This window comes from Gorilla gorilla, chromosome 17, assembly GCF_029281585.2.
Source record: "Gorilla gorilla gorilla isolate KB3781 chromosome 17, NHGRI_mGorGor1-v2.1_pri, whole genome shotgun sequence".
In the NCBI taxonomy this organism is placed as follows: Eukaryota; Metazoa; Chordata; class Mammalia; order Primates; family Hominidae; genus Gorilla; species Gorilla gorilla.
The window spans coordinates 65,951,967-65,971,198 of record NC_073241.2 but is presented as its reverse complement, the minus strand read 5'-3'; the positions used below and the strand labels follow the sequence as shown (position 1 = coordinate 65,971,198).

The window sequence follows — 19,232 nt, the reverse complement described above, 5'->3', positions numbered from 1 at the left end:
AAGATGTCTCATAAATTTTTTTCAGAGCACTCTTATTCTTCAGCGATAATATTTCTCTTAAAGTTGAGAAATGCACCCTAGTCCTACGAAGATGGCTCTGCTATGCTGGGGACCAACTAATGGGCAGCCAGCTTCTCTTCGTGATGATCTCCTTTATAATGTGAGTGACAAGTTGTTTTATTCACCTGCCCACTCACTCATTCCACCAACACTCATGGAGAAACTAGCATACACCAGTCTCTAAGCCAGGCATTGAACATAAACACAAATGCTGAATGAGACAACTTCCTGTTCTCAGGGAGGCTAACTGTACACACAGGTGATTCCCAAACTCTGAAGGACACACAGACCCCACCAGGCTCGTGTGTGTGCCTGTGTGTGGGTGAGGGTTGCCAGCAGATGCACATCACACATGCAAGGGACAGATGTGACAGAGTGCTGGCTGTGTATTCAGGGACGTGCAGACAGGCTGGATTGCCTGAAGGAGCCTGAGATGAGGTTTTCTAAGATGATGATTTTATAGAATTTCCAGACTAAAAATTACATAAATCAGAGAGATTTTTAGTCATGAAAAAAATACATCAGAGGGCCACATTTAACAGAGGGATGGGGAAATAAATTGTGAAGGACAGGAGCGGAGGAAGAAATAGGTAAGTGGGTGTGCTGAAAGGAGGGGACTGAGGTGGATGGAAAGTAGCTAAGATGGGAAAGGCTGTGTCCAGCAAGCGAAAGTCAGAGCAGCAGGAGGTGTGCGGGGGTGAGCACGAGGTGCGTGGAGGGTGTGGCGGGGATGAGCGGGAGGTACACGGGGGTCAGCAGGAAGTGAGCGGAGGGTGCAAGTGGGGGGATGAGTGGCAGGTGCGTGGAGGGTGTGGCGGGGGGTGAGCGGGAGGTGCACAGAGGGTACGGGGTCGGGAAGGGCTGAGCAGGAGGTGCATGGAGGTGAGCAGGGGCACGGAGGTAAGCCCTTGCTACTTAGGGGCCACTGACAGAGGCAACGAGCAGGGCCTGCTGAAGCCCACAGGGGACTTGCTGGAGTGACTTCAGACCTCCAGGCCCACCCTTAGAAGGACAATGAAGGGGAAAGAGTTCGCAAAGGTGGATTCTGTGAGGATCTGTGGCACCAACAGGATAAAGACACGCAGTGTCGTGTCTGGTGTGAGGCAGGGAGGCATGCAAGACACCGTATGTACTGGGCTTCCTGATGCTATTCCATCAAAAAGAGAAGGCGAGTTTAGGCAAAGCCCTGGGATTCAGGTATGCAGGGTTTCAAGGCACTTTGAAGAAAATGATTTGTCTGAAACCAAATGAATCCTGAGTCCAGATAGGAAAGGCTTCGCTTTCTCATGATACAATGAGGCTTAGAAAAAAATTCTGATAGGCCAGTTCAGGGTCCCCTGCTCGGTGCACCTGGCAGAGGCCAGCCTGTGGCTCTGGAGGTAGGTGGAGGAGGCTCTCGGCCACCAGGTCCCCACAAGCCAGGGCTGTGGCAGAAGGCAGACAGAGAGGGAGGGCCCCTTGAAGCAGGCCTCAGCAGCCAACCCACATCCTTCCCCACCTCTGCCCACCACTCTCTCTCTTCCTCTCATGCTGGATTCCAACACACCCCAGTACTTCCAGCTCTCATGCTCCAGCCAGGAGTGTTTCTAGAAGGTTCCTTCACACTGGCCTGGTTGCTGTGCCCTATTTAAGGGCATTTTCCACCCCTGCCCTCTCCCCTAGCGAGTTTCCTGTGCTCCTAAGACCTTCACATCTCCCAGTTCTGGTGTGTCTGGGATCCCTCTAGGAGTTGGTCAGCCTCAGTGACCCCCTGCACTAGAGGCAGCCAGGTGTCCACATACTGTGACTGTCTCTTTTCTAATGAAGCATAAGTTCATGAAGATATTAACTCTGCACTCGCTTTAAGAGCTTGCAGCTGAGGGCCAAGGCCATATACTGTTTACAGCCCTATAAAAATGTTCCCTCTGGGCAAGATCATAGGGACTGCCGATCTGTGGGGAGCAGGAGCCGGGAGGGCCCTGTTTTCTGGCTCCACACCTCACTGCAAGGTCCTATGGACATCTCAGGAAGAGCAAAATTGCATCTTTTTGACATGGTTGCCACCTAAGACAAGCTGTGCTGTTTCAGCGTTCTGGAGAATCCACCCTGGTGAGTAACACTGCCTAACAGTGGATGCAGGGTTTAGGAATGGGATGGCAGGCTTGTCTTGCATACGTCAGTAGGAAAGAATCCGACTGAGAAACAGAGATAGGAAAAAGATCTTAAAAGTTCATTAGAAATGCCACAAAGCAAATCATATTCATAAACTCCAGAGCAGAGAATGCAGGCAGCACTTGGGCATTTTACTTAATAGGGCATGTGTTCCTTGAGGATGACCGATAAAGATCCCGTGGCTAAAGCGAGACCAGGCCCACTCCTCAGCGTCTGCAGACATACCTTGGCTGACCTGGTGATGGCTCCGATCTCTGAGTACAGATCGGAGCTGTCTGGGAAGTTTTCCACCACCATGGTGCACACATGGTGGAGAAGCGACTGCTTGTGCACTGTGTCTTTGACTTCTGGAACCTTCTCGAGGTAGCTTAACTCAAACGCTTTGGCCTGTTTTGCAAACATCAATAAAAGACATGTTTCAAGCAGGCTCTTAGAGAATAGCACAGGATGGTTAGGATCAATTCTTGGCTGCAGTCACCCAACATTCAGTTTCTCTGTGGCTGAAGCTCCTGGGGCCACATGCTGCATGATCCATGGCTGATCACACATGGGCCAGCCACACTGAGAATGAGGGAGCCTCTAGCCGTTTCCCACCACAGCCATGAGCCATGTCCCAGGGCTCACCACTAAATCAGGGTGCTGTGGGGCTGGGCTCTGACATCTGCCTATCTACTTCTTCCTCCCTTTGCCTGTTGTTGTCTACTTCCTGGACAAAGCTGAGCCAATTTTAAAAAGTTGCGTTTCTTAATAGCTAATGCATGCTGGGCTTAATACCTAGGTGATGGGTTGATAGGGGCAGCAAACTACCAGGGCACATGTTTACCAATGTAACAAACCTGTACATCCTGCAAATGTACCCCGGAACTTAAAAAAAAAGATTTTTAAACAGTTGTTTTTCTTTAGGCATCAAAATGCATATAAGCATGAGTATTTGAGTGATAAGCTCAGAAAAAAAAATGGGGCAGAAGGAAGTTTTCCAATGTCAAGTTTGAGAGTAGTTACACTTCATAAAGAATCATGTGTGTGTTTTTCTGTTTTCTTATTTACAGCAAGACACAGGTTGAAATACATAGGCCCTGATACCTTTTTTTTTTTTTTTTTTTTTTTTTGAGACAGAGCCTTGCTCTGTCACCCAGGCTGGAGTGCAGTGGTGAGATCTCAGCTCACTGCAACCTCTGCTTCCCGGGTTCAAGCGATTTTCCTGCCTCAGCATCCCGAGTAGCTGGGACTACAGGTGCGTGCTGCCATGCCTGGCTAATTTTTTGTACTTTTAGTAGAGACAGGGTTTCACCGTGTTAGCCAGGATGGTCTCGATCTCCTGACCTCGTGATCCACCCGCGTCAGCCTCACAAAGTCCTGGGATTACAGGTGTGAGCCACCGCGCCCGGCCTAGGCCCTGATATCTTAAGAACAAAATTCCTTCTAGATTTTCAGCAAGAAGACACAAAAGTCATTTGTTCCACTGTGCTTTGGGGGACCTGAGGTACAACCTTCATCAGCAATTGCTGGGCAGGGATTTTGTGACAAGGGGGGCTACAGGATGAGGGATGGGGATGACTTACATTAGTTCCATTTAGAAAGTTCCCAATGGCTAAGAGAGTAGACAGGATAAAGCCCAAGGTTTTATTGTTCTCCAACTGGTCTATTCCTTCCTTCAGGTCCAGGAGTGGTTCTGCTACTTCCTTTCAGTTAAAAAAAAAAATTAGACAATAAAGAGTGTACAATTTGGCTTTACTTTGTTCTTTTGACTTTTTGTATAAGGGAATAACACACGGTGTTCTCCCCAGCACAAGGCAATTCCCCGCAATGGGCATTGCTCCTAGGTATGGAAACGTGTGGCAGGGAGAGCCTCTACTCCCCAGACCCTGCAGTGGAGACCAAAAGGACCTTGTGCTGGGGTGACAAGGGCTCTGGACTCCCCATTTCTGCCTCAGGGAATGCCCTCCTCTTACTCTCCTTCCTGGCTGTGGCTGACTCCTGGGACACTCTTCCTTCCTATCTTCCTTCGGCTTCTAGACCACAGTCTTCTTCTTTGCTTTTTCTCCTTCCAGGCAGATTGGCAATGAAAGTTGTGCGCTCGATGTCCCTGAACTGCCCCAGGCCTCCTCCTCCCCTCAAGGCACTCCACGGCTAGCCACCTGGCAGCCTGGGCTGCTCACTAGAAGGCTACTGCCCTCTACCCCACTGCTTTCATGATCACCCTCCCTCAGACCTCCAGCCTGCTCTGTAGCCTCATGGCCTCCATCTCCCCAACCCTCACTGCTGTTATTCTGTGGCCCCCACTCCTTTGTCTTGACTGAGGCTCTCCCCCAGCCTATATCCCAAAGCCAGGAAATCCAGCTTCAGTTTCTCCAGCCCAGGTCTTGCCGGGCTGACCCAGTGATCTGTTTTCTCCCTGATGTTACCTCCCTTGGCTAAAAAAAGTCACCTGAGCATGCTGTCTGGTCTTGTGACCCAGTCATAGCAGTCACCTCAGCAATCCCTAGGTGTCTTCCTCTCTGCTTGACTTCCTGATGAATTCAAATACTGTAGTTCCCTTCTAAAGTCCCCCAAACCCACCACCATCTGGCCCTCAGTACAGGACCTTGCTCCTTCCTTTGCCAGAAGATGGAGACCACACAGCCTCTCCACTTGGCTTTATTTTTTTAGAGATGGAGGTCTCGCTCTGTTGCCCAGGCTAGAGTACAGTAAGGTGATTATAGCCTACTGCAGCCTTGAACTCCCGGCCCCAAGTGATCCTCCTGCCACAGCCTCCTGAGTAGCTGGGACTACAAGTACATGCCACAACACCTGGCTAAGTTTTTAAAATTTTTGTAGAGACAGGGTCTCACTATGATGCCCAGGTTGGTCTTGAATTCCAGGCTTCAAGCCATCCTCCTGCCTCAGCCTCCCAAAGTGCTGGGATTACAGGTGTGAGCCACTGCACCTGGCTCACCTGGGCTATAGAATCTCTCTTCTGCAGACTTCCTCTCAACTAAGATCCCACACAGTTCACTTTCCATCTCCCCCTTTTCTTCTCCACTGGCTCCTTCTGTTCAGCCTGCGAAAAACTCCCACTGCCCTGTTCCAGAGAGGATGCCCATGTCCTCTACTTTCTACTCAGGAGAAGCCTCCTCAAGCTTTCTCCATTAAGGCCCATTTCCTACTGTTCCCCTCCCAAACTCTTGCAATAGGCAACATAAAAAGACCTGCTAATTGCCACAATCACTGGCAGTTTAGGTGATTATCATCACATGAAAGGATTATAGGAAATTTTCTATATTGTGCTTTTCTGTATTTTCCATATTTTCTACAATGAGAATATAGGATCTGAAAAAAAATGTAATTGTTTTGTTTTGTAATCAGTGACCTGGTGCCCACAATCTAGTGTCTGAGGCTGGCACCAGGCAGACACTTTAGAATCAGCCTTCATTGGCCAGCTGCTGATCACTTGGTGTACACATGAACTCCTCATTGTCAACTCACCCTCCGTACCCTATGCCAAGAATGATATTTCACTGCCTTAATATTGATCAATGAAAAACTGCCTTTCTCAACACTGTGGATGTGGGATCAGCGGCCTCTCTTACAGAGAGCTTACCTTTTCTGTAGTTTCATAATCCATTTTGAATGCCCAGAGGTGAAGTCGTGCAGAGAGCTCGCTGATGGAGGACAGGGTGAGGAGGAACTGCTCTGCACTGCCCAAGGGGATTTCAGGGTTGGCCAGCTGAGCTTCCTGGATTTTCTGCTTCTCCTCATCGGTGGGAATCATCGTTAGAATTTTCTGGAAATAGGAGATGATATAGTATATTTTCGCTTAGTGATGGACCCTCCCCTGCCCCTTCAATGTTATAAAGTTCATATTATAATTTTCCAACCAGGTAGTAGAGGTATGTACAGGTGTTATATTGTCATAAACCAAATATATTTGAAGCAAACTTGACCCAAATTTTCAGGGTCTCACACACAAAGGACATTCTAGGCAAGAAAGGGAGATGAGAGGTGAGAGAAAGATGAAAAACAAAACACAAGATTAGAGAACAGCTCCCTATTCCCTAGGAAGTAGAGTAAGACATGTAAAAAAGATATGCTTTGTAGCACTTCTCCTGCATTAATTTAAAAGCTTACAAAAATGAATCATTTTCAAAGAACTCAGATTGACTTTTGTTCATGTGACATATAATCATTTTAACTGTATTTCAAAACTTACATAGAAATGACAGTACCTTAAGTAATACTAAACTTAAGTCTGATTGCAGAAAAAATCATGACGGTATCCATAAATACAAGCTAATAAAAAAGTATATCTTTTTACTTCTATTTGTTTCTGGTAAAAATCAATTGTGGAAGGCAGAGAAGGCAAAAAGGCACCAGAATACTTATGATTCTCATACACTCAAATTCCTTTGTGATTACATTTTTTAAAGTAAAAATTCTCATGTCTACTCTTACTATTCCTATTGAACACCATATGGAAATCTTAGCCAGGCACATAAAAGAAATAAAAGGCATACAGACTGGAAAGGAAAAACCTGCTCATACACACAGATGTCATAATTGTCTGCATAAAAAACTATAAGGAATCTACAAAAAATTTCTAAAACAAAAAAGTGAGTTTAACAATGTTGTATGATATAGGGTCAATACACAAAAATCCATCTTATTAGTTTGTATCTATACATTTATAATAAACTAAAATTTTTAAAAATGCTATTTACAGTGAAACACATAGGTATAACTCTAACAAATCCTGTTAAGTATCTTTATGCTGGAAACTAGAAAATGCTGATGAAAGCAATCGAAGATAGAAACAAATAATAAACATATGGAGAGACATACTATATTCATGGATTGAAAGACTCAACACAGACAAGATGTTAATTCTTCCAAAATTGATCTATAGATTTAATTCAATTCCAATCAAAATACCAGTATAATTTTTTGTAGATATATGATGCAGGACAGGTGAGCCCCAAAACGGGGACTTAGCCTGGGATGGTTTTTGGCTTTAACCAGGAAAGAATTCAAGGGCAAGCTGGTGGTGACAGACTGAAATTTTTTATTGAACAGTACTGCTCCTTCTGGAGCTGGGCTAACTCCCAGGCAGTGTGCCCAGAGTCAGCAAAGTATGGGTTCTTGGCAACTGTATTTATACTCATGTAAATCTATTATCAATTATATGCAAATTAAAAGCCAGGTCAACACAAATTGAGGGGTGGGTTGTTTAGAACTTTCTAGGAAAGGGGCAGTAAGTTTTTGGTCTTGCCCTGGAAAGGGGTGGTAACTTGTGGGTTGTTGCCATGGCATTTATAAACTGTCATGGCTTTAGTGGGAGTAACTTATACCTATGAGCAATGAGGGCAGCTAAGGATTGCTTTTGTCACTATCTGTGGTTTTTGTCAGTTTTTTTGCTTTATCCCATCTGAACCAGATCCTGTTTTGGTCATCAGGGTTGGGACCAGAAAACAAGTCCTGCTGCTCTCCTACCTCATAGAGACAAGCTGATTCTAAAAGTTACATGGTAAAGCAGAAGAACTAGAACGACTAAATTTGAAAAAGAGTAACCTTGGAGAAATCGTATAACCTGACTTTAATAAATAAAAAGCTATAGTAATTAAGACAATGTGTCATTGGTAAAAGGATAGACACCTAGATCGATGGGACAGAGCAGACAGTTCAGAACAGGACACATAAATGTGGCCCATTGATTTTGAAAAAGGTGCAAGGCAATTCAATAGAGAGAGGATACTATTTTCAACAAATGGTGTTAGAACAACTAGACTCTATATGCAAAAAAAGCAACCTCAAGTTAAACCTTACACTATACGTAAACAAACTCAAAATGGATCACAGATCTAAAAGTAAAATGGAATACTATGGAACTTTTAGAAGAAAACATAGGAGAAAACTTTTATAACCCACATTAGGCAAAAAATTCTTAGACATGATACCAAAAAAGAATAAGATAATAAACCAAACTTTATCCAGTTAAAAACTTTTGCTTTGTGATAGACACTGTTAGAGAATAGAGGACAAGCTGTAGTTCCTCAAAAGATTAAACACAGAATTACCATATGACCCAGCAATTCCATTCTTGGATATTTATCCTAGAAAAATGGAAACTTACTTTCACACAAACACTTGTACATGACTATTTGTAGTAGCTTTATTCATAACTGCCAAAAACTGGACCAAGCTAAATATTCTTGAGCAGTGAATATATAAATTGTAGTAGATTCCCTGCAATGTAATAGCACTAGGCAATAAAAGGAACAAACTATAGATATGTACAATGACTTGAATGAATCTCAAAGGCATCATGATGAATGAAAGAAGCCAGTCTCAAAAGGTTACATGCTATTTACAGGACATTCTTGAAAAGACAAAACCATAGTGATGGGGAATACATAAGTGGTTACCAGGTGCCAGAGGTGGGTTGAGGGTACAACTACAAAAGGGCAACAGAACAGTTTTGTTGGAAGATGGGACTGTTTTAAATCCTGACTGCAGTGGTCATTGCATGAATTTATATGCTTTAAAACTCAGAGAACCATATACCAAAAAGTCGACTGCACTCTATATTAGTTCAAAAACTAAAAAAATAAATAACAAAATGAGAAACAGGACTCTTGACACCACAGTCTCTACACATGCAGATATTTACACAAGTGTGCATCCGGACGTATCTGGCTGGGATAAATGTAGTCCTGGGCTTGAAGAGGGTGTTAACAGGCAGAGCGGCCTTAGTTTATCAGAAGCCAGTGATGCAAAACTGCATTGCAGATGTGCATTCAGGCTGTAGTCAGTGTAAAGTTATCGAAGGTGAGCCTGAGGCACCTCCCTTCCCAACTTTCCCTTCACCGGGGCTCCAATCACTGAGGCTTCAGGTGGAATTTGAGCATCTGGAGAGATAGGTGGTGGCAGTGTTCCTTGCTTGCCCACAACCTGGCACGTGTCCCACCTGTTCATGCAGATGGCATTAAGAGATAGCCAAGACACTTCAAGCAGATGTTGCCTCCTTAAAAACATGCATGATTTAAACTCAATTAGTTTTCAAAATAAATGCTTCACTAAAATTTCTATTTTAATTTCCTTAGCACTGCCATTGTTTTTGGCATGACCAAAATTCCAAAATTAAAAACTGTCAACACTTTGTACAACCTTCAGAAGACATCTTCCTGTGATGAATTTTGTTGCTTTGTTCCTTTGAGAAAGCAGTTACTCTTCTTTTTGTTTTTCATTTCTCTAATTTATACTATTTGTTCAATGTTGAAGATTTATGAGGTTGCCACCTGCCATTTTATTTTATTTTTTTACACATCACTGACAATAAGAATAGCTGTAAGACAGTGGAAGGGCAGGTTAAAGCCACCTCCTATGAGCCCCTCCTATGAGCTGATGGCCCCTGTTTTTTGTGAGCAGATGATAATGTGATGATTATGAGGTAGTATTTTTAACTTGTTTTTCTAAGTCAGTAGATTTATTGATAATTGCATGATCATAATTTGATTTCACAGGAAAGCAAACATCAAACAAGACAAATATGTTGATAGGGATAGGAAGCAGAGAAATTATAGGCAGAAAAGGGTGGGGTACCTGGCAAAGACCCCACCCTCAAGCCTGGAACTGTAGCCCAAAGTGAGAACTTTACATCCCTATTTTCCCACTCGAGTGTTGCCTTTTCCAAAACCACTCCTGGTCCGCCCCACCCCCACCCTGTACCCATAAAAACCCCAGGCTCCACTGGCAGAGAGCAGAGAAGGGGAGAAGAGGAGAAGCAGCAGGACATCAGAGATTGTCGTTTGATGTCAGAGAGAGGCAGCTTGACTTCAGAGGGATGGCTTGACAGCATTGCTTCAAAGAGGAGTACAGCTGGGGATGGCCAGACTCTGGGGGAAGATCACTATCCCATTCCATCCCCTTTCCAGCTCTCCTTCTTGCTGAGAGCCACTTTCACTGGCAATAAAACCCTCTGTATTCACCATCTTTCAATTCATTTATGTGACCTGATTTTTTCTGGACGCTAAACAAGAGCTCTGGTGCCATAGATGCGGGCACTAAAGGCTGTCACACTGACCCTCTGCCCTCACTGGTGGAGAGCAACCACCTCACACGAAAAGGCAGAGGGCCAACTGAGTTAACACTTAAGCCATCCATGATGGCAAAGCTAAAAGTGCACACTGTACACATGCCCTCTGGGGTTTCAGGGGTTGCGGGTACTCCCTGTCAGACACCGCTGCAGGGCCCACACGGAGTTTTGCTCCTGCTAGTGCCCAGAAGCACTTGCCCCAGCTCCTGCACTCACTCACCTATGTGCTCCTACTCCTTAGAGGGGTTGAGAGCTGCAAGCTGGTGAGGCACCCCCATCACAAGGCCCGTGAAGGGGTCACAGAAAATTTCCTGTTTCAATGTGATAACTTCCATGTTTTTAGCATTTGCCTAGACAGCGTCTCTCTAGCATTGCTCTAAGTATATTTGCTTTTGTATCTGAAAGTCATGTATTTTGGAGAAAAATGCAGAAATCCCTTTTTTAAAATAGACCCCAATACTATTGGGTTTGGCCATTTCTTCTACCTGCACATGAAACTATAATGAGTAATTCTTTTGCCCTGTGAGTTTTAAACAGAGCACTGGCTACAGCTTTGTATAAGCATCTGCCACAAGGATTTTGGTGACCAAAGTTGAAAGTTGAAGCCCTGAGGGCTATGTCTGGTTTGCATACAATATGCATATTTGCATGAGAAAATAGTGTTCTATCCAGGTAGTTACTTTCCTGTAGCAACTAAAAAAAAAAACTTTTTAAAGCATCTTGATAGTATCTTCTTTCATTCTTATGATTATTCATTGAGGCACTTTAGGGCAGAAATTATTGTATCAAACACAGACAAAATGATTTGCCGGAAGCTAAGCTGGATCCACCAAGGCGGAGCTAGAGAAGAACCCAGGGGCTACCTCTAGTTTCTAGCACTAGCTCCATAGTTCATAGGGATTCAAATTAATAGTGAATAAATTCAACCATAAATGCAAATTAACAGTGCAGCTAAGCCACTCAGTCATCAAGATATTCTGGTTCCCTGGCACTGCTAAGTCAACTGTGACTCTCTGTGGTCAGGTTCCTCTGCATGTATCCAGCACTTACGCAGCTGGGCACCTGTGGACAGGCACTGTGCAGGGTAAACTGCTTTCAAAGATCTGTCATTTTTTATCTGTAGCCAAAGAAAACTTCTGTTTCTAGGATGCTGATTGGACTGGCAGCCAAGTTGGGCCAAGCTGTTTGCGACCATTCAATTGTGCTACCCTCTGAGTAGACACAGACTCTATAAAATTAAGAGAAGAAAGGAAAAGAAAATAAAAATCGTCATACTTCCATTTATGATTTATGATCATTTGATGCCATTTTACTTGGGGAAATATCATTAATGCTACTTAGAGATGGCTGCAAAACGATTTTCTGGTTTAATACTCTTATGAAGAATGACTTCCTTAATGAAGTTAACTACTCTTTCAGGTTTTCATGACAAACCTGGATACATACCACTGGGTTGCTAAGCAAAGCCACAGGATGAAAACATTCTAATTACATTTAGGTACACAGAGCTTTCAAACGACCCCATTAAGCCATGGTGCCAGGCTACAGTGCTTGCATCCGAGAAGCAGACAGTTTGGCTAAAGGCCCTCTGGGTGCAAGCCGGAAATCTCATTAACAAAGATCTGTATGTACCCAATTGTATCTCTTCTCAGTCCTGATTTAACTCTTGAACAAGCCTAGAGAACAAGCTCTGGGTATTGGTTTGGCACATGGATCTAGATCATCTCTGCCTGTCAGGTCCCTGAGATCAATGGCCCAAGATAGTAGGTGATGCCTGAGAGTGCCCTGGATTCCACATTCTCCAAGAGGGGTTTCGACTGGAGTCTTCTCAGCTGTGACTGGGAAGTGCTGAGGGATCTACACAGTCTCGATTCACACAGGCAGCCTTTAGATCAGGGGCTCTCAACCAGGGTGATTTTGCTCCTAGGGGGCATGTGACAATGTATGGAGACAGTTTTGGTTGTGGGGGGAGGGTAGGTGTTACTGGCATCTAATGGGTAGAGGCCAGGGATGTGCTAAACATCCTATAATGCACAGGACAGCCTCCTACAACAAAGCACTGTCTAACCCAAAATGCCAGTAGCAATGAAGTTGAGAAACCTGCTTTAGAAGAGAAAGTAAAAATGTAACTCTGTGTCATTGTGACTAGGAATTTACTGAGGACTCACGATGCAATAAAATCTCAGTAAGGGCTACCAGTGTTTCCTGTGGCTGTGTCTCCTCACTTCAAATTGCTCTGTAAGTCAGCTACTCCTGGGTAGCAAATGTAGGCAGCACAGTGAAGAGGGCTGCGCTGCTGCATACATGTCTCTCCCTCCCCTTTCAGATTCCCTCTTATTCTCTGCAGCACACAAACCAAGGCCTGGAGGGCCCCTCCAGGGCCAGCCACCCCACAAAACCGCAGCCTGCATTCTGGATTCAAGCTTCAGAGCTTGTGTCCCGGCTCCCCGGCTCTCTGGCTCACTGGCTTGGGAGCCTGGGCACACACTAATGCTGGGACTCCCATTCTTCTTCACGTTGGGGAGCATATGTACCTCATAAGCTTTGATGAGAATCTGTGGCAGGCGCCTACCTGGTGTCTGCCCCACAGTAAAAATCCTATGAAAGTCAGATTTGGTGCTGTGCTGCTACTCCCATATCCATCAGCATCATAGCTGTAATTATTCCTTCCTGGATCAAAAGGGTGCTCAACTGGAAACCAGCCAGACAAGAAAAAATAATAATTTGGTTCATTCTAGAATCCGAGTAATTTATTGTATCTGAAACTTTCCCCACCTGGGGAGAGTTGCATTTCAGGAAAGAACAAAGGCAAAACCAAAGGAATAAATTTCTCCTGAGGGACTTTCAAGTTCTCATGACAAGGAGGAGAAATATTTCTAAAGGGGTAGTTGTCCATCTATTCTTTTAATTAGGCTGGCTCTGGCTATCTTTGTAGCCTCTCTCCGTATGAATCTGAAGCTTTTGTGCTCTCTAAAGGACCTTGTTGTGTAAATAGGATGGCCCAAGAGCCACTGCCTTGTCTCCCCTAGAGGACAGATGTGGGAGTTCAGTCAGGGTGGTGGGAAAAATTGTAAGAGGATGTTATAGAAAAGAGAAGCAAACCTTCTTGGAAGGCCAGGGGGGTTGCATAGCTTCAGTAAAAGATTTGGCTGAAAGCAGCTTAATCCTCTCTACCTTGAGTTGATAGCAAAAGAGCAAATAACAAGGGAATGTGGGGGAGTTTATCTAAACAGCTTGTTTACTCATGTGGTCCTAAGACCAACCCTTGATTATCTGTGGGTGCATGATTGCTCTCTACTGGGAGGTTGGCAATGTTAATTTCCCTCTAGTGGTGTTTACTCAAGTCCTTTGTCATTTAATCTGTACTAAATAAATGCGAACTTCACTGGCTTATGGGGCAGATGCTGCAGATTCAGGAGCAGAAGCCCCTTAGCCGCACTGACAGACAAAATATCTCTGTCAGTGTAAGTCTCTCATCCGTCACTGGGTTAGGGTCTGCGGGGACAGACACTTTGCACTTGGTACATCCAGGTCCACCCAACAGCAGGCCACTGCCCTGCTCGTCCTTTGTTCCTCTAGGAGGGTCCCAGAGTGGGATGCATCACACTGAGGCCTGGCCTGCCCCTTCCTGCGATCTGGCAACTGCCTCAGTCTCTCTCTCTGTATCTCCCAGCTGTCGCCCACTCACTCCTTCATGTCCCCTGCTCCGGTCTGCCGTGTGCCCTCACTCTCTCGATAGGCTGGATTCCTGGATTCGAGTGGGCCCTAAATCCAATGATTGGTATCCTTATAAGAAGAAGGAAGTTTGAACACAGAGGAGAATGCTGTTTGAAGACAGAGAACACACCTGGATATGCTGACTGGCTTTGCTGCCTGGCTTGGCTCCAGAGCTCAGGGAACAACTTCTTCTGCCAGGAAAGAAGTGCATTTCCCTTATTGTACCTGTTCCTGGAACAGGGGGTGTATGTTTCTCAGAGTAGAGCTACTTGGGCTTTATATAGGTTTTCTAGGGGTGCCATAATAAAACATCACAAACTGGGTGGCTTAAACAACAAAAATGCATTCTGCCACAGTTCTAGAATCTGGAAGTCCAAAATCAAGGTGTCAGCAGGACCATACTGTCTCTGAAGGCCCCAGGGGATGAACTTTGCTTCTTCCCAGTGCTGGTGGTTGTCCACGATCCTTGGTATTCTTTGGCTTTTAAAAACATCACTCTGATTTCCACCTCCGTCATCACATGGCATTCTGTATATCTGTGTGTTCTCTGTCTTCAAATAGCACTCTCCTCTCTGTGTTCAAACTTCCCTCTTCTTATAAGGATACCAGTCATTGGATTTAGAGCCCACCTGAATCCAGTATGACCTCATCTTAACTTGATTACATGTACAAGACCCTTTTTCCAAATAAGGTCACATCCTGGGTGGGCATGAATTTGGGGGTCCACTATTCAATGCAGTTCAGGCCTCTAGTAATGGCTTTTCCTATGAAGGTCCCTTCCTTCCAAAGCATGAAGGCATGCCTAGTGGGCTGGGTGCAGACCCCTCTGCGTACTGTGTGCCCCCTGCTCCCTCCCATTCCCAGGGCCATGGGTGGGACTCTGGCCAGAGGCCCAGGCCCTTCCTCACTCTCAACTTTTCTGTAGAAGGCTTGCTTTCCCTCTCTGGAGTCAGGCATCATTGGTTCCGTCCATGCCCAAGTGTCTCAAACAGGAAGATGAACCCCAATCACAGAGAGGCTTTAAAGGAGTCTGGGGCCCCCTGCCAATAGGAGGATGGGTTAGGTGCCACCCAATGCCACAAAGCAGTGTCCCCAGATCCCCACTCTGACCCAGTGGGCCCCCAAGCTATAATACCCTTCTGTAGGAATTGGTGGGCGGGACACATCGGCTCTGCTCACTCTTTTCATTATTATAATAAGAGATTTAACCTGCTAAACTGGCACCAACCCACAGTGGAGGGAGAATGTGGCCTGTGGAAGAACACGAACCCAGGCCCTGCAGGTGAACCCTGTCTCCAGCTACCAGCTGTGTGGTCACAGCCACACCACCCAGTGTCTCTCTACTTTGTGACATTCAGATCAACAAATGCTAAAGCTTCAGCTGGCTTGAGCTCTCTGGCTTATCAAATGAAACATGTCTCTCTGTACCCCAACAAATGCCAAGAGAGAAAGTTCTTACATGGATGTGCACATGTACTGAAAACCCTACCTTTGAAAGGTATGGTTTTTTAAACATATGTGGTTTAAAATGACATGAAACAAGACCCTAGTGGCTTCCCAAGGAGGTTATCATAGTCTTCTTCCATTTTGAGGTAGGCAGAATGTGGTCAGAGGGAGACTGGTAAATGAACCTGAGTGAAGATTGCTGAACTTCATAGGCAAAGTGAGACTCCCCTCCCCACTCAAAAAGTTTAACACGTGTAAGAATTATTAACCTTATTCAGAGTCTAGTTGAGACAGAAAGGCACCATGGATCTTTTGAAATGTGGACATGCAGCATATTATACATGCAGTATAAGATAAAATACAAATAATGCTTAATAGAGCTTCCCTCACCTCGATTCCTTCTTTGTTTAAGGCATACTCATCAAAATTCAAAATGGCGATCTTAATCGTCCTTGGAGGGGGCAGCACCGTCAGACCAATATTGATGGCGTTACTCCTCTTGGAATCCAGAACAATGATCTCTTGCCTTTTTCCATCTGCAGCAGTTTTCTTAGTGATAAAAAAGGAGAATCCAAGATTAATGCATCATCTTGGGTCTTTTCTGCATTTCATTATTAAAAGCACTCACTACTTATTTAGAGATGAAAACAAATGGCCCCAGTTCAGCTCAGAGAAGGACTGGCTACTGTTCAGCACAGAAAGTATCAGGGATTAGTTCTGAGAAGCTGCCAAGCTTGGGTCAGCAACAGAACTTCAAGAGTCAGACACACACAAAAATAAAATGGATTTTCCTTCAATTGGGAAAATGTGATATTTTGCAAGAAAAAAATCTGTTTTTTCCATAGAAGCAGTGAAAACAAAATCAAAACCTTTCAGAGTTCCTTTCTTGTGGGCTTTGAGGTGTCAGAATGTCTTGGTTGGCCTTCATACATATGGTGCGTGCCCAGAGAGAGCTGGTTTACATGCTGAGAAGAGAGGATCAATAAGGAGAATACAGCACCATTGGCCTGTCAGCCCCTCCAGATCTACAGCTGTACTGTCTCAAAGCCCTCACCTTGCCATTCAAACATTCCATGCCCCTTATACCAGAGTGCCTCCACCTTTCCTGTGCACTTAGGCCTCTGTGCAGCTGCCTGGTAGATGAACGAAGAGGGGCCTTCCAAGGAAAAGAAAGGAAAGGACATGCACTGGTGAGGATGAATAGGGGACGAACCAGCTTAGAGGCCTAGAAGGGGAGCAGGGAATAAGAAGTGTCCTGGCATTCTCAAAGCCCTTTTATGTGTGGCTTCCCAGGTGGCCTGTGTGGTCCTCAGAGGCACGTCCTGGGCTTCACCTATCTCTGCAGCCAGCCCAGAATTAGCAAAAGATGGGAGCTTGGCAAGCACGTGTTATGAGCTGAATGTTTATGTCCCCTCAAAATTCATAAGTTGAAGCCCTAACCCCCAAAGTGATGATATTTGGAGGTAGGGCCTTTAGAGCTACTTAGGTTTAGATGAGGTCACGAGGGTGGGATCCTCATGATGGGACTGGTGTCATTATAAGAAAAGACCAGAGTGCTACTAGTTCTCTCCCTCTGCTGCTTGAAGACACAGCAAGAAGGTGGCTGCTTACAAGCCAAGAAAAGCGCCCTCACTAGAAACCTAACTGGCCAGTACCTTGATCTGGAGTTCCCAACCTCCAGAACTGTGAGAAATAAATTTCTGCTGTTTAGGTCACCTGTGTGTGGTATTTTATTATGGCAGCCTTAGCGAACTAAGACAGTGTCTGTGGGGTGATGAGTCAACCCTGTCACTGGCCAGAGCTGTGACCACAAGGCCCCCAGCTTTCCTCTTCAGCTCTCAGGAAGTTGGGTGCAGGTGGCACCTGGGGGCAGGTGGGAGAAGACTTGGCTCCACAAGCTCCCTGCTCTTGCTCAGGTTTCCTTTGAGGCAAACACACCTGGGAGGATGGCTATTTTGACTCATGTAACAAGTCTAGAGTAACAAAGATGAATGAGGCACTGTGGATCTCCTGAAGACACATTCAGCACAGTAATGGGGTGTGCTGCACCCTCTGTTGTTGAGGGAGCTCAACAGCAGAGCAACTGTAACTCACCTGGTGGTGGAGGGGCTCAGGGTCTGGAAGGGCTGACCCTTGGGCTAGGCCCTAAAGAATGTCTAGGATCTAGTCTGGGGACAGAAGACCTTCAGGAGATAAGAAGTGGCTTTGTCTAGGTTGTTAAAAACGGTCAGGGATCAGACTGGAAGTTTGATGTGGCCACATCCCAGAGGACCTGCTGACCCAGCCAAGCAGCTTCAACCACACTGTGCAGGCAGGTTCCCACTGAGCAACTGACTGCCACTCATCATCTGATCTCCTGCACTGAGGCCTTACCTTGTTCTCTAAAGCAGGGGCCCTGGCTAGGGCTGGGAGCAGCCAAGCCATCTAGAGAAACTGTTCTGCTGTAGCCCCAGGGACCGTGAAGCATTGAGGAGAAACAGGCTCAAGTCCAGCTTAAGTCCTCCTGGAACCTCCCAGACTTAGTTGCTAAATTTCTATTTTAGATCCTTAAATATGCAGTTGGGAATAAACTCAAACTTCTTCATTTAAAAAAAAAAACCCAACAACAACAACTGAAAACATCCCAGCTGTTTTGGATCCTGGTGATCAGGAGGGGCAATTCCTGTGGGTAGGGTTGTCAGCTTTGAACACTGGGCTCCCAGGGACACGTGGCATACATGCCTCCCCACTCTTCAGGGAAAGTGTTCTGTTCTACGTAGTTAACCGAAGAAACTTATCAGGAGTCCCTGGAAATTCTCAATTTAACTTTTAAATCTAATTTTATGTTGTGTGTGGAATGCTAAAGGAATGAGAAAAGTTTGACAGAATGTTGAATATAGGCAACAAAGAAGGATGTTACAACTAGCAATGCCAATACTGTGGTGTTGGAGGCCTGCTTCTCCGGGCACTGCTGGGCACCTACCCCAAATCCATGCCCTCTTCCCCACTCAGCAACAGGACTCTGATTTTTTTCAGGCTGGCAATGTGTCCATTAAATCAATTCCCTCCCTGGACCCTCTGCAACTGAAGCTGGCCCCATGACTTGGTTCTGGCTTTTGTTTTCCTGATTAAAAAGCAACAGACCTGGTGGGCCATGCCTTGTGCTCATTCCCCTTCTTCCTGCCTAGAATGGAGATATGGGTCTAGAGGTGCAGTAGCAGGTGTCTTGTGAGCACAGGATGGCAGCAGGGATTCCCTGGGAACCAGTAGCCCTTAACCCCTCATCCACAAAACCCCATCACTCTAGGAGCCCAGCCAGCTCAACTGGAGTCTTTATGCAGATGACAAAATGAAGCCCCTTGCCATCACCCTGAGACTCAGCCCCATGGCAAACAGCTTGGGGGAGAAGCACTACTCAGATTCCAGCCTCATCTCTGGCAGCCAGTGTCCACATGTAGCAAGCAATTTGCACAGACCTACGTGGTGGCCCTGAGCCTGACATGCCCTTGGCCCCATTCTCAGTAGAGCTCAACTTACAGCAACACACATGCCTGCACACACCCCTCTAAGTCAGGGAGGGGTGCGCCACTGAGCACCCCAAGATCATGGGAGAGCTGTCCCCACAGAGGATTTTGCACATTTGCAGAGCACTTCCACCCATATCGTGAAGGAAAGAATAAGCATTAAAGGAATACCTGAAATGGAATTATGCAAGCTCTAGATTTTAGCAAAAAGGTGCTTTAAGTGCTGTTCTTCATAATCAAAATAAACCTCCACCAGATGCTACTAAACACTCAAGTGTCATCTGGTT

General features: G+C 45.5%; 1 protein-coding gene across 13 annotated transcripts in view; it reads right to left on the bottom strand.

Annotated features, from left to right (window-relative positions):
* Window positions 1–19,232, bottom strand: part of FHOD3 (formin homology 2 domain containing 3) — a 479,946-nt gene that overhangs the window by 29,672 nt on the left and 431,042 nt on the right. For all 13 annotated transcript variants that reach the window (XM_031003628.3, XM_055368089.2, XM_055368091.2 and 10 more), the window contains 4 exons: window positions 15,833–15,991; window positions 5,792–5,974; window positions 3,774–3,893; window positions 2,437–2,598 (listed from right to left, as the gene is read on the bottom strand). In XM_031003628.3, coding sequence (XP_030859488.2) covers window positions 2,437–2,598; window positions 3,774–3,893; window positions 5,792–5,974; window positions 15,833–15,991 — 624 coding nt within the window. The remainder of the gene's footprint in view (window positions 1–2,436; window positions 2,599–3,773; window positions 3,894–5,791; window positions 5,975–15,832; window positions 15,992–19,232) is intronic.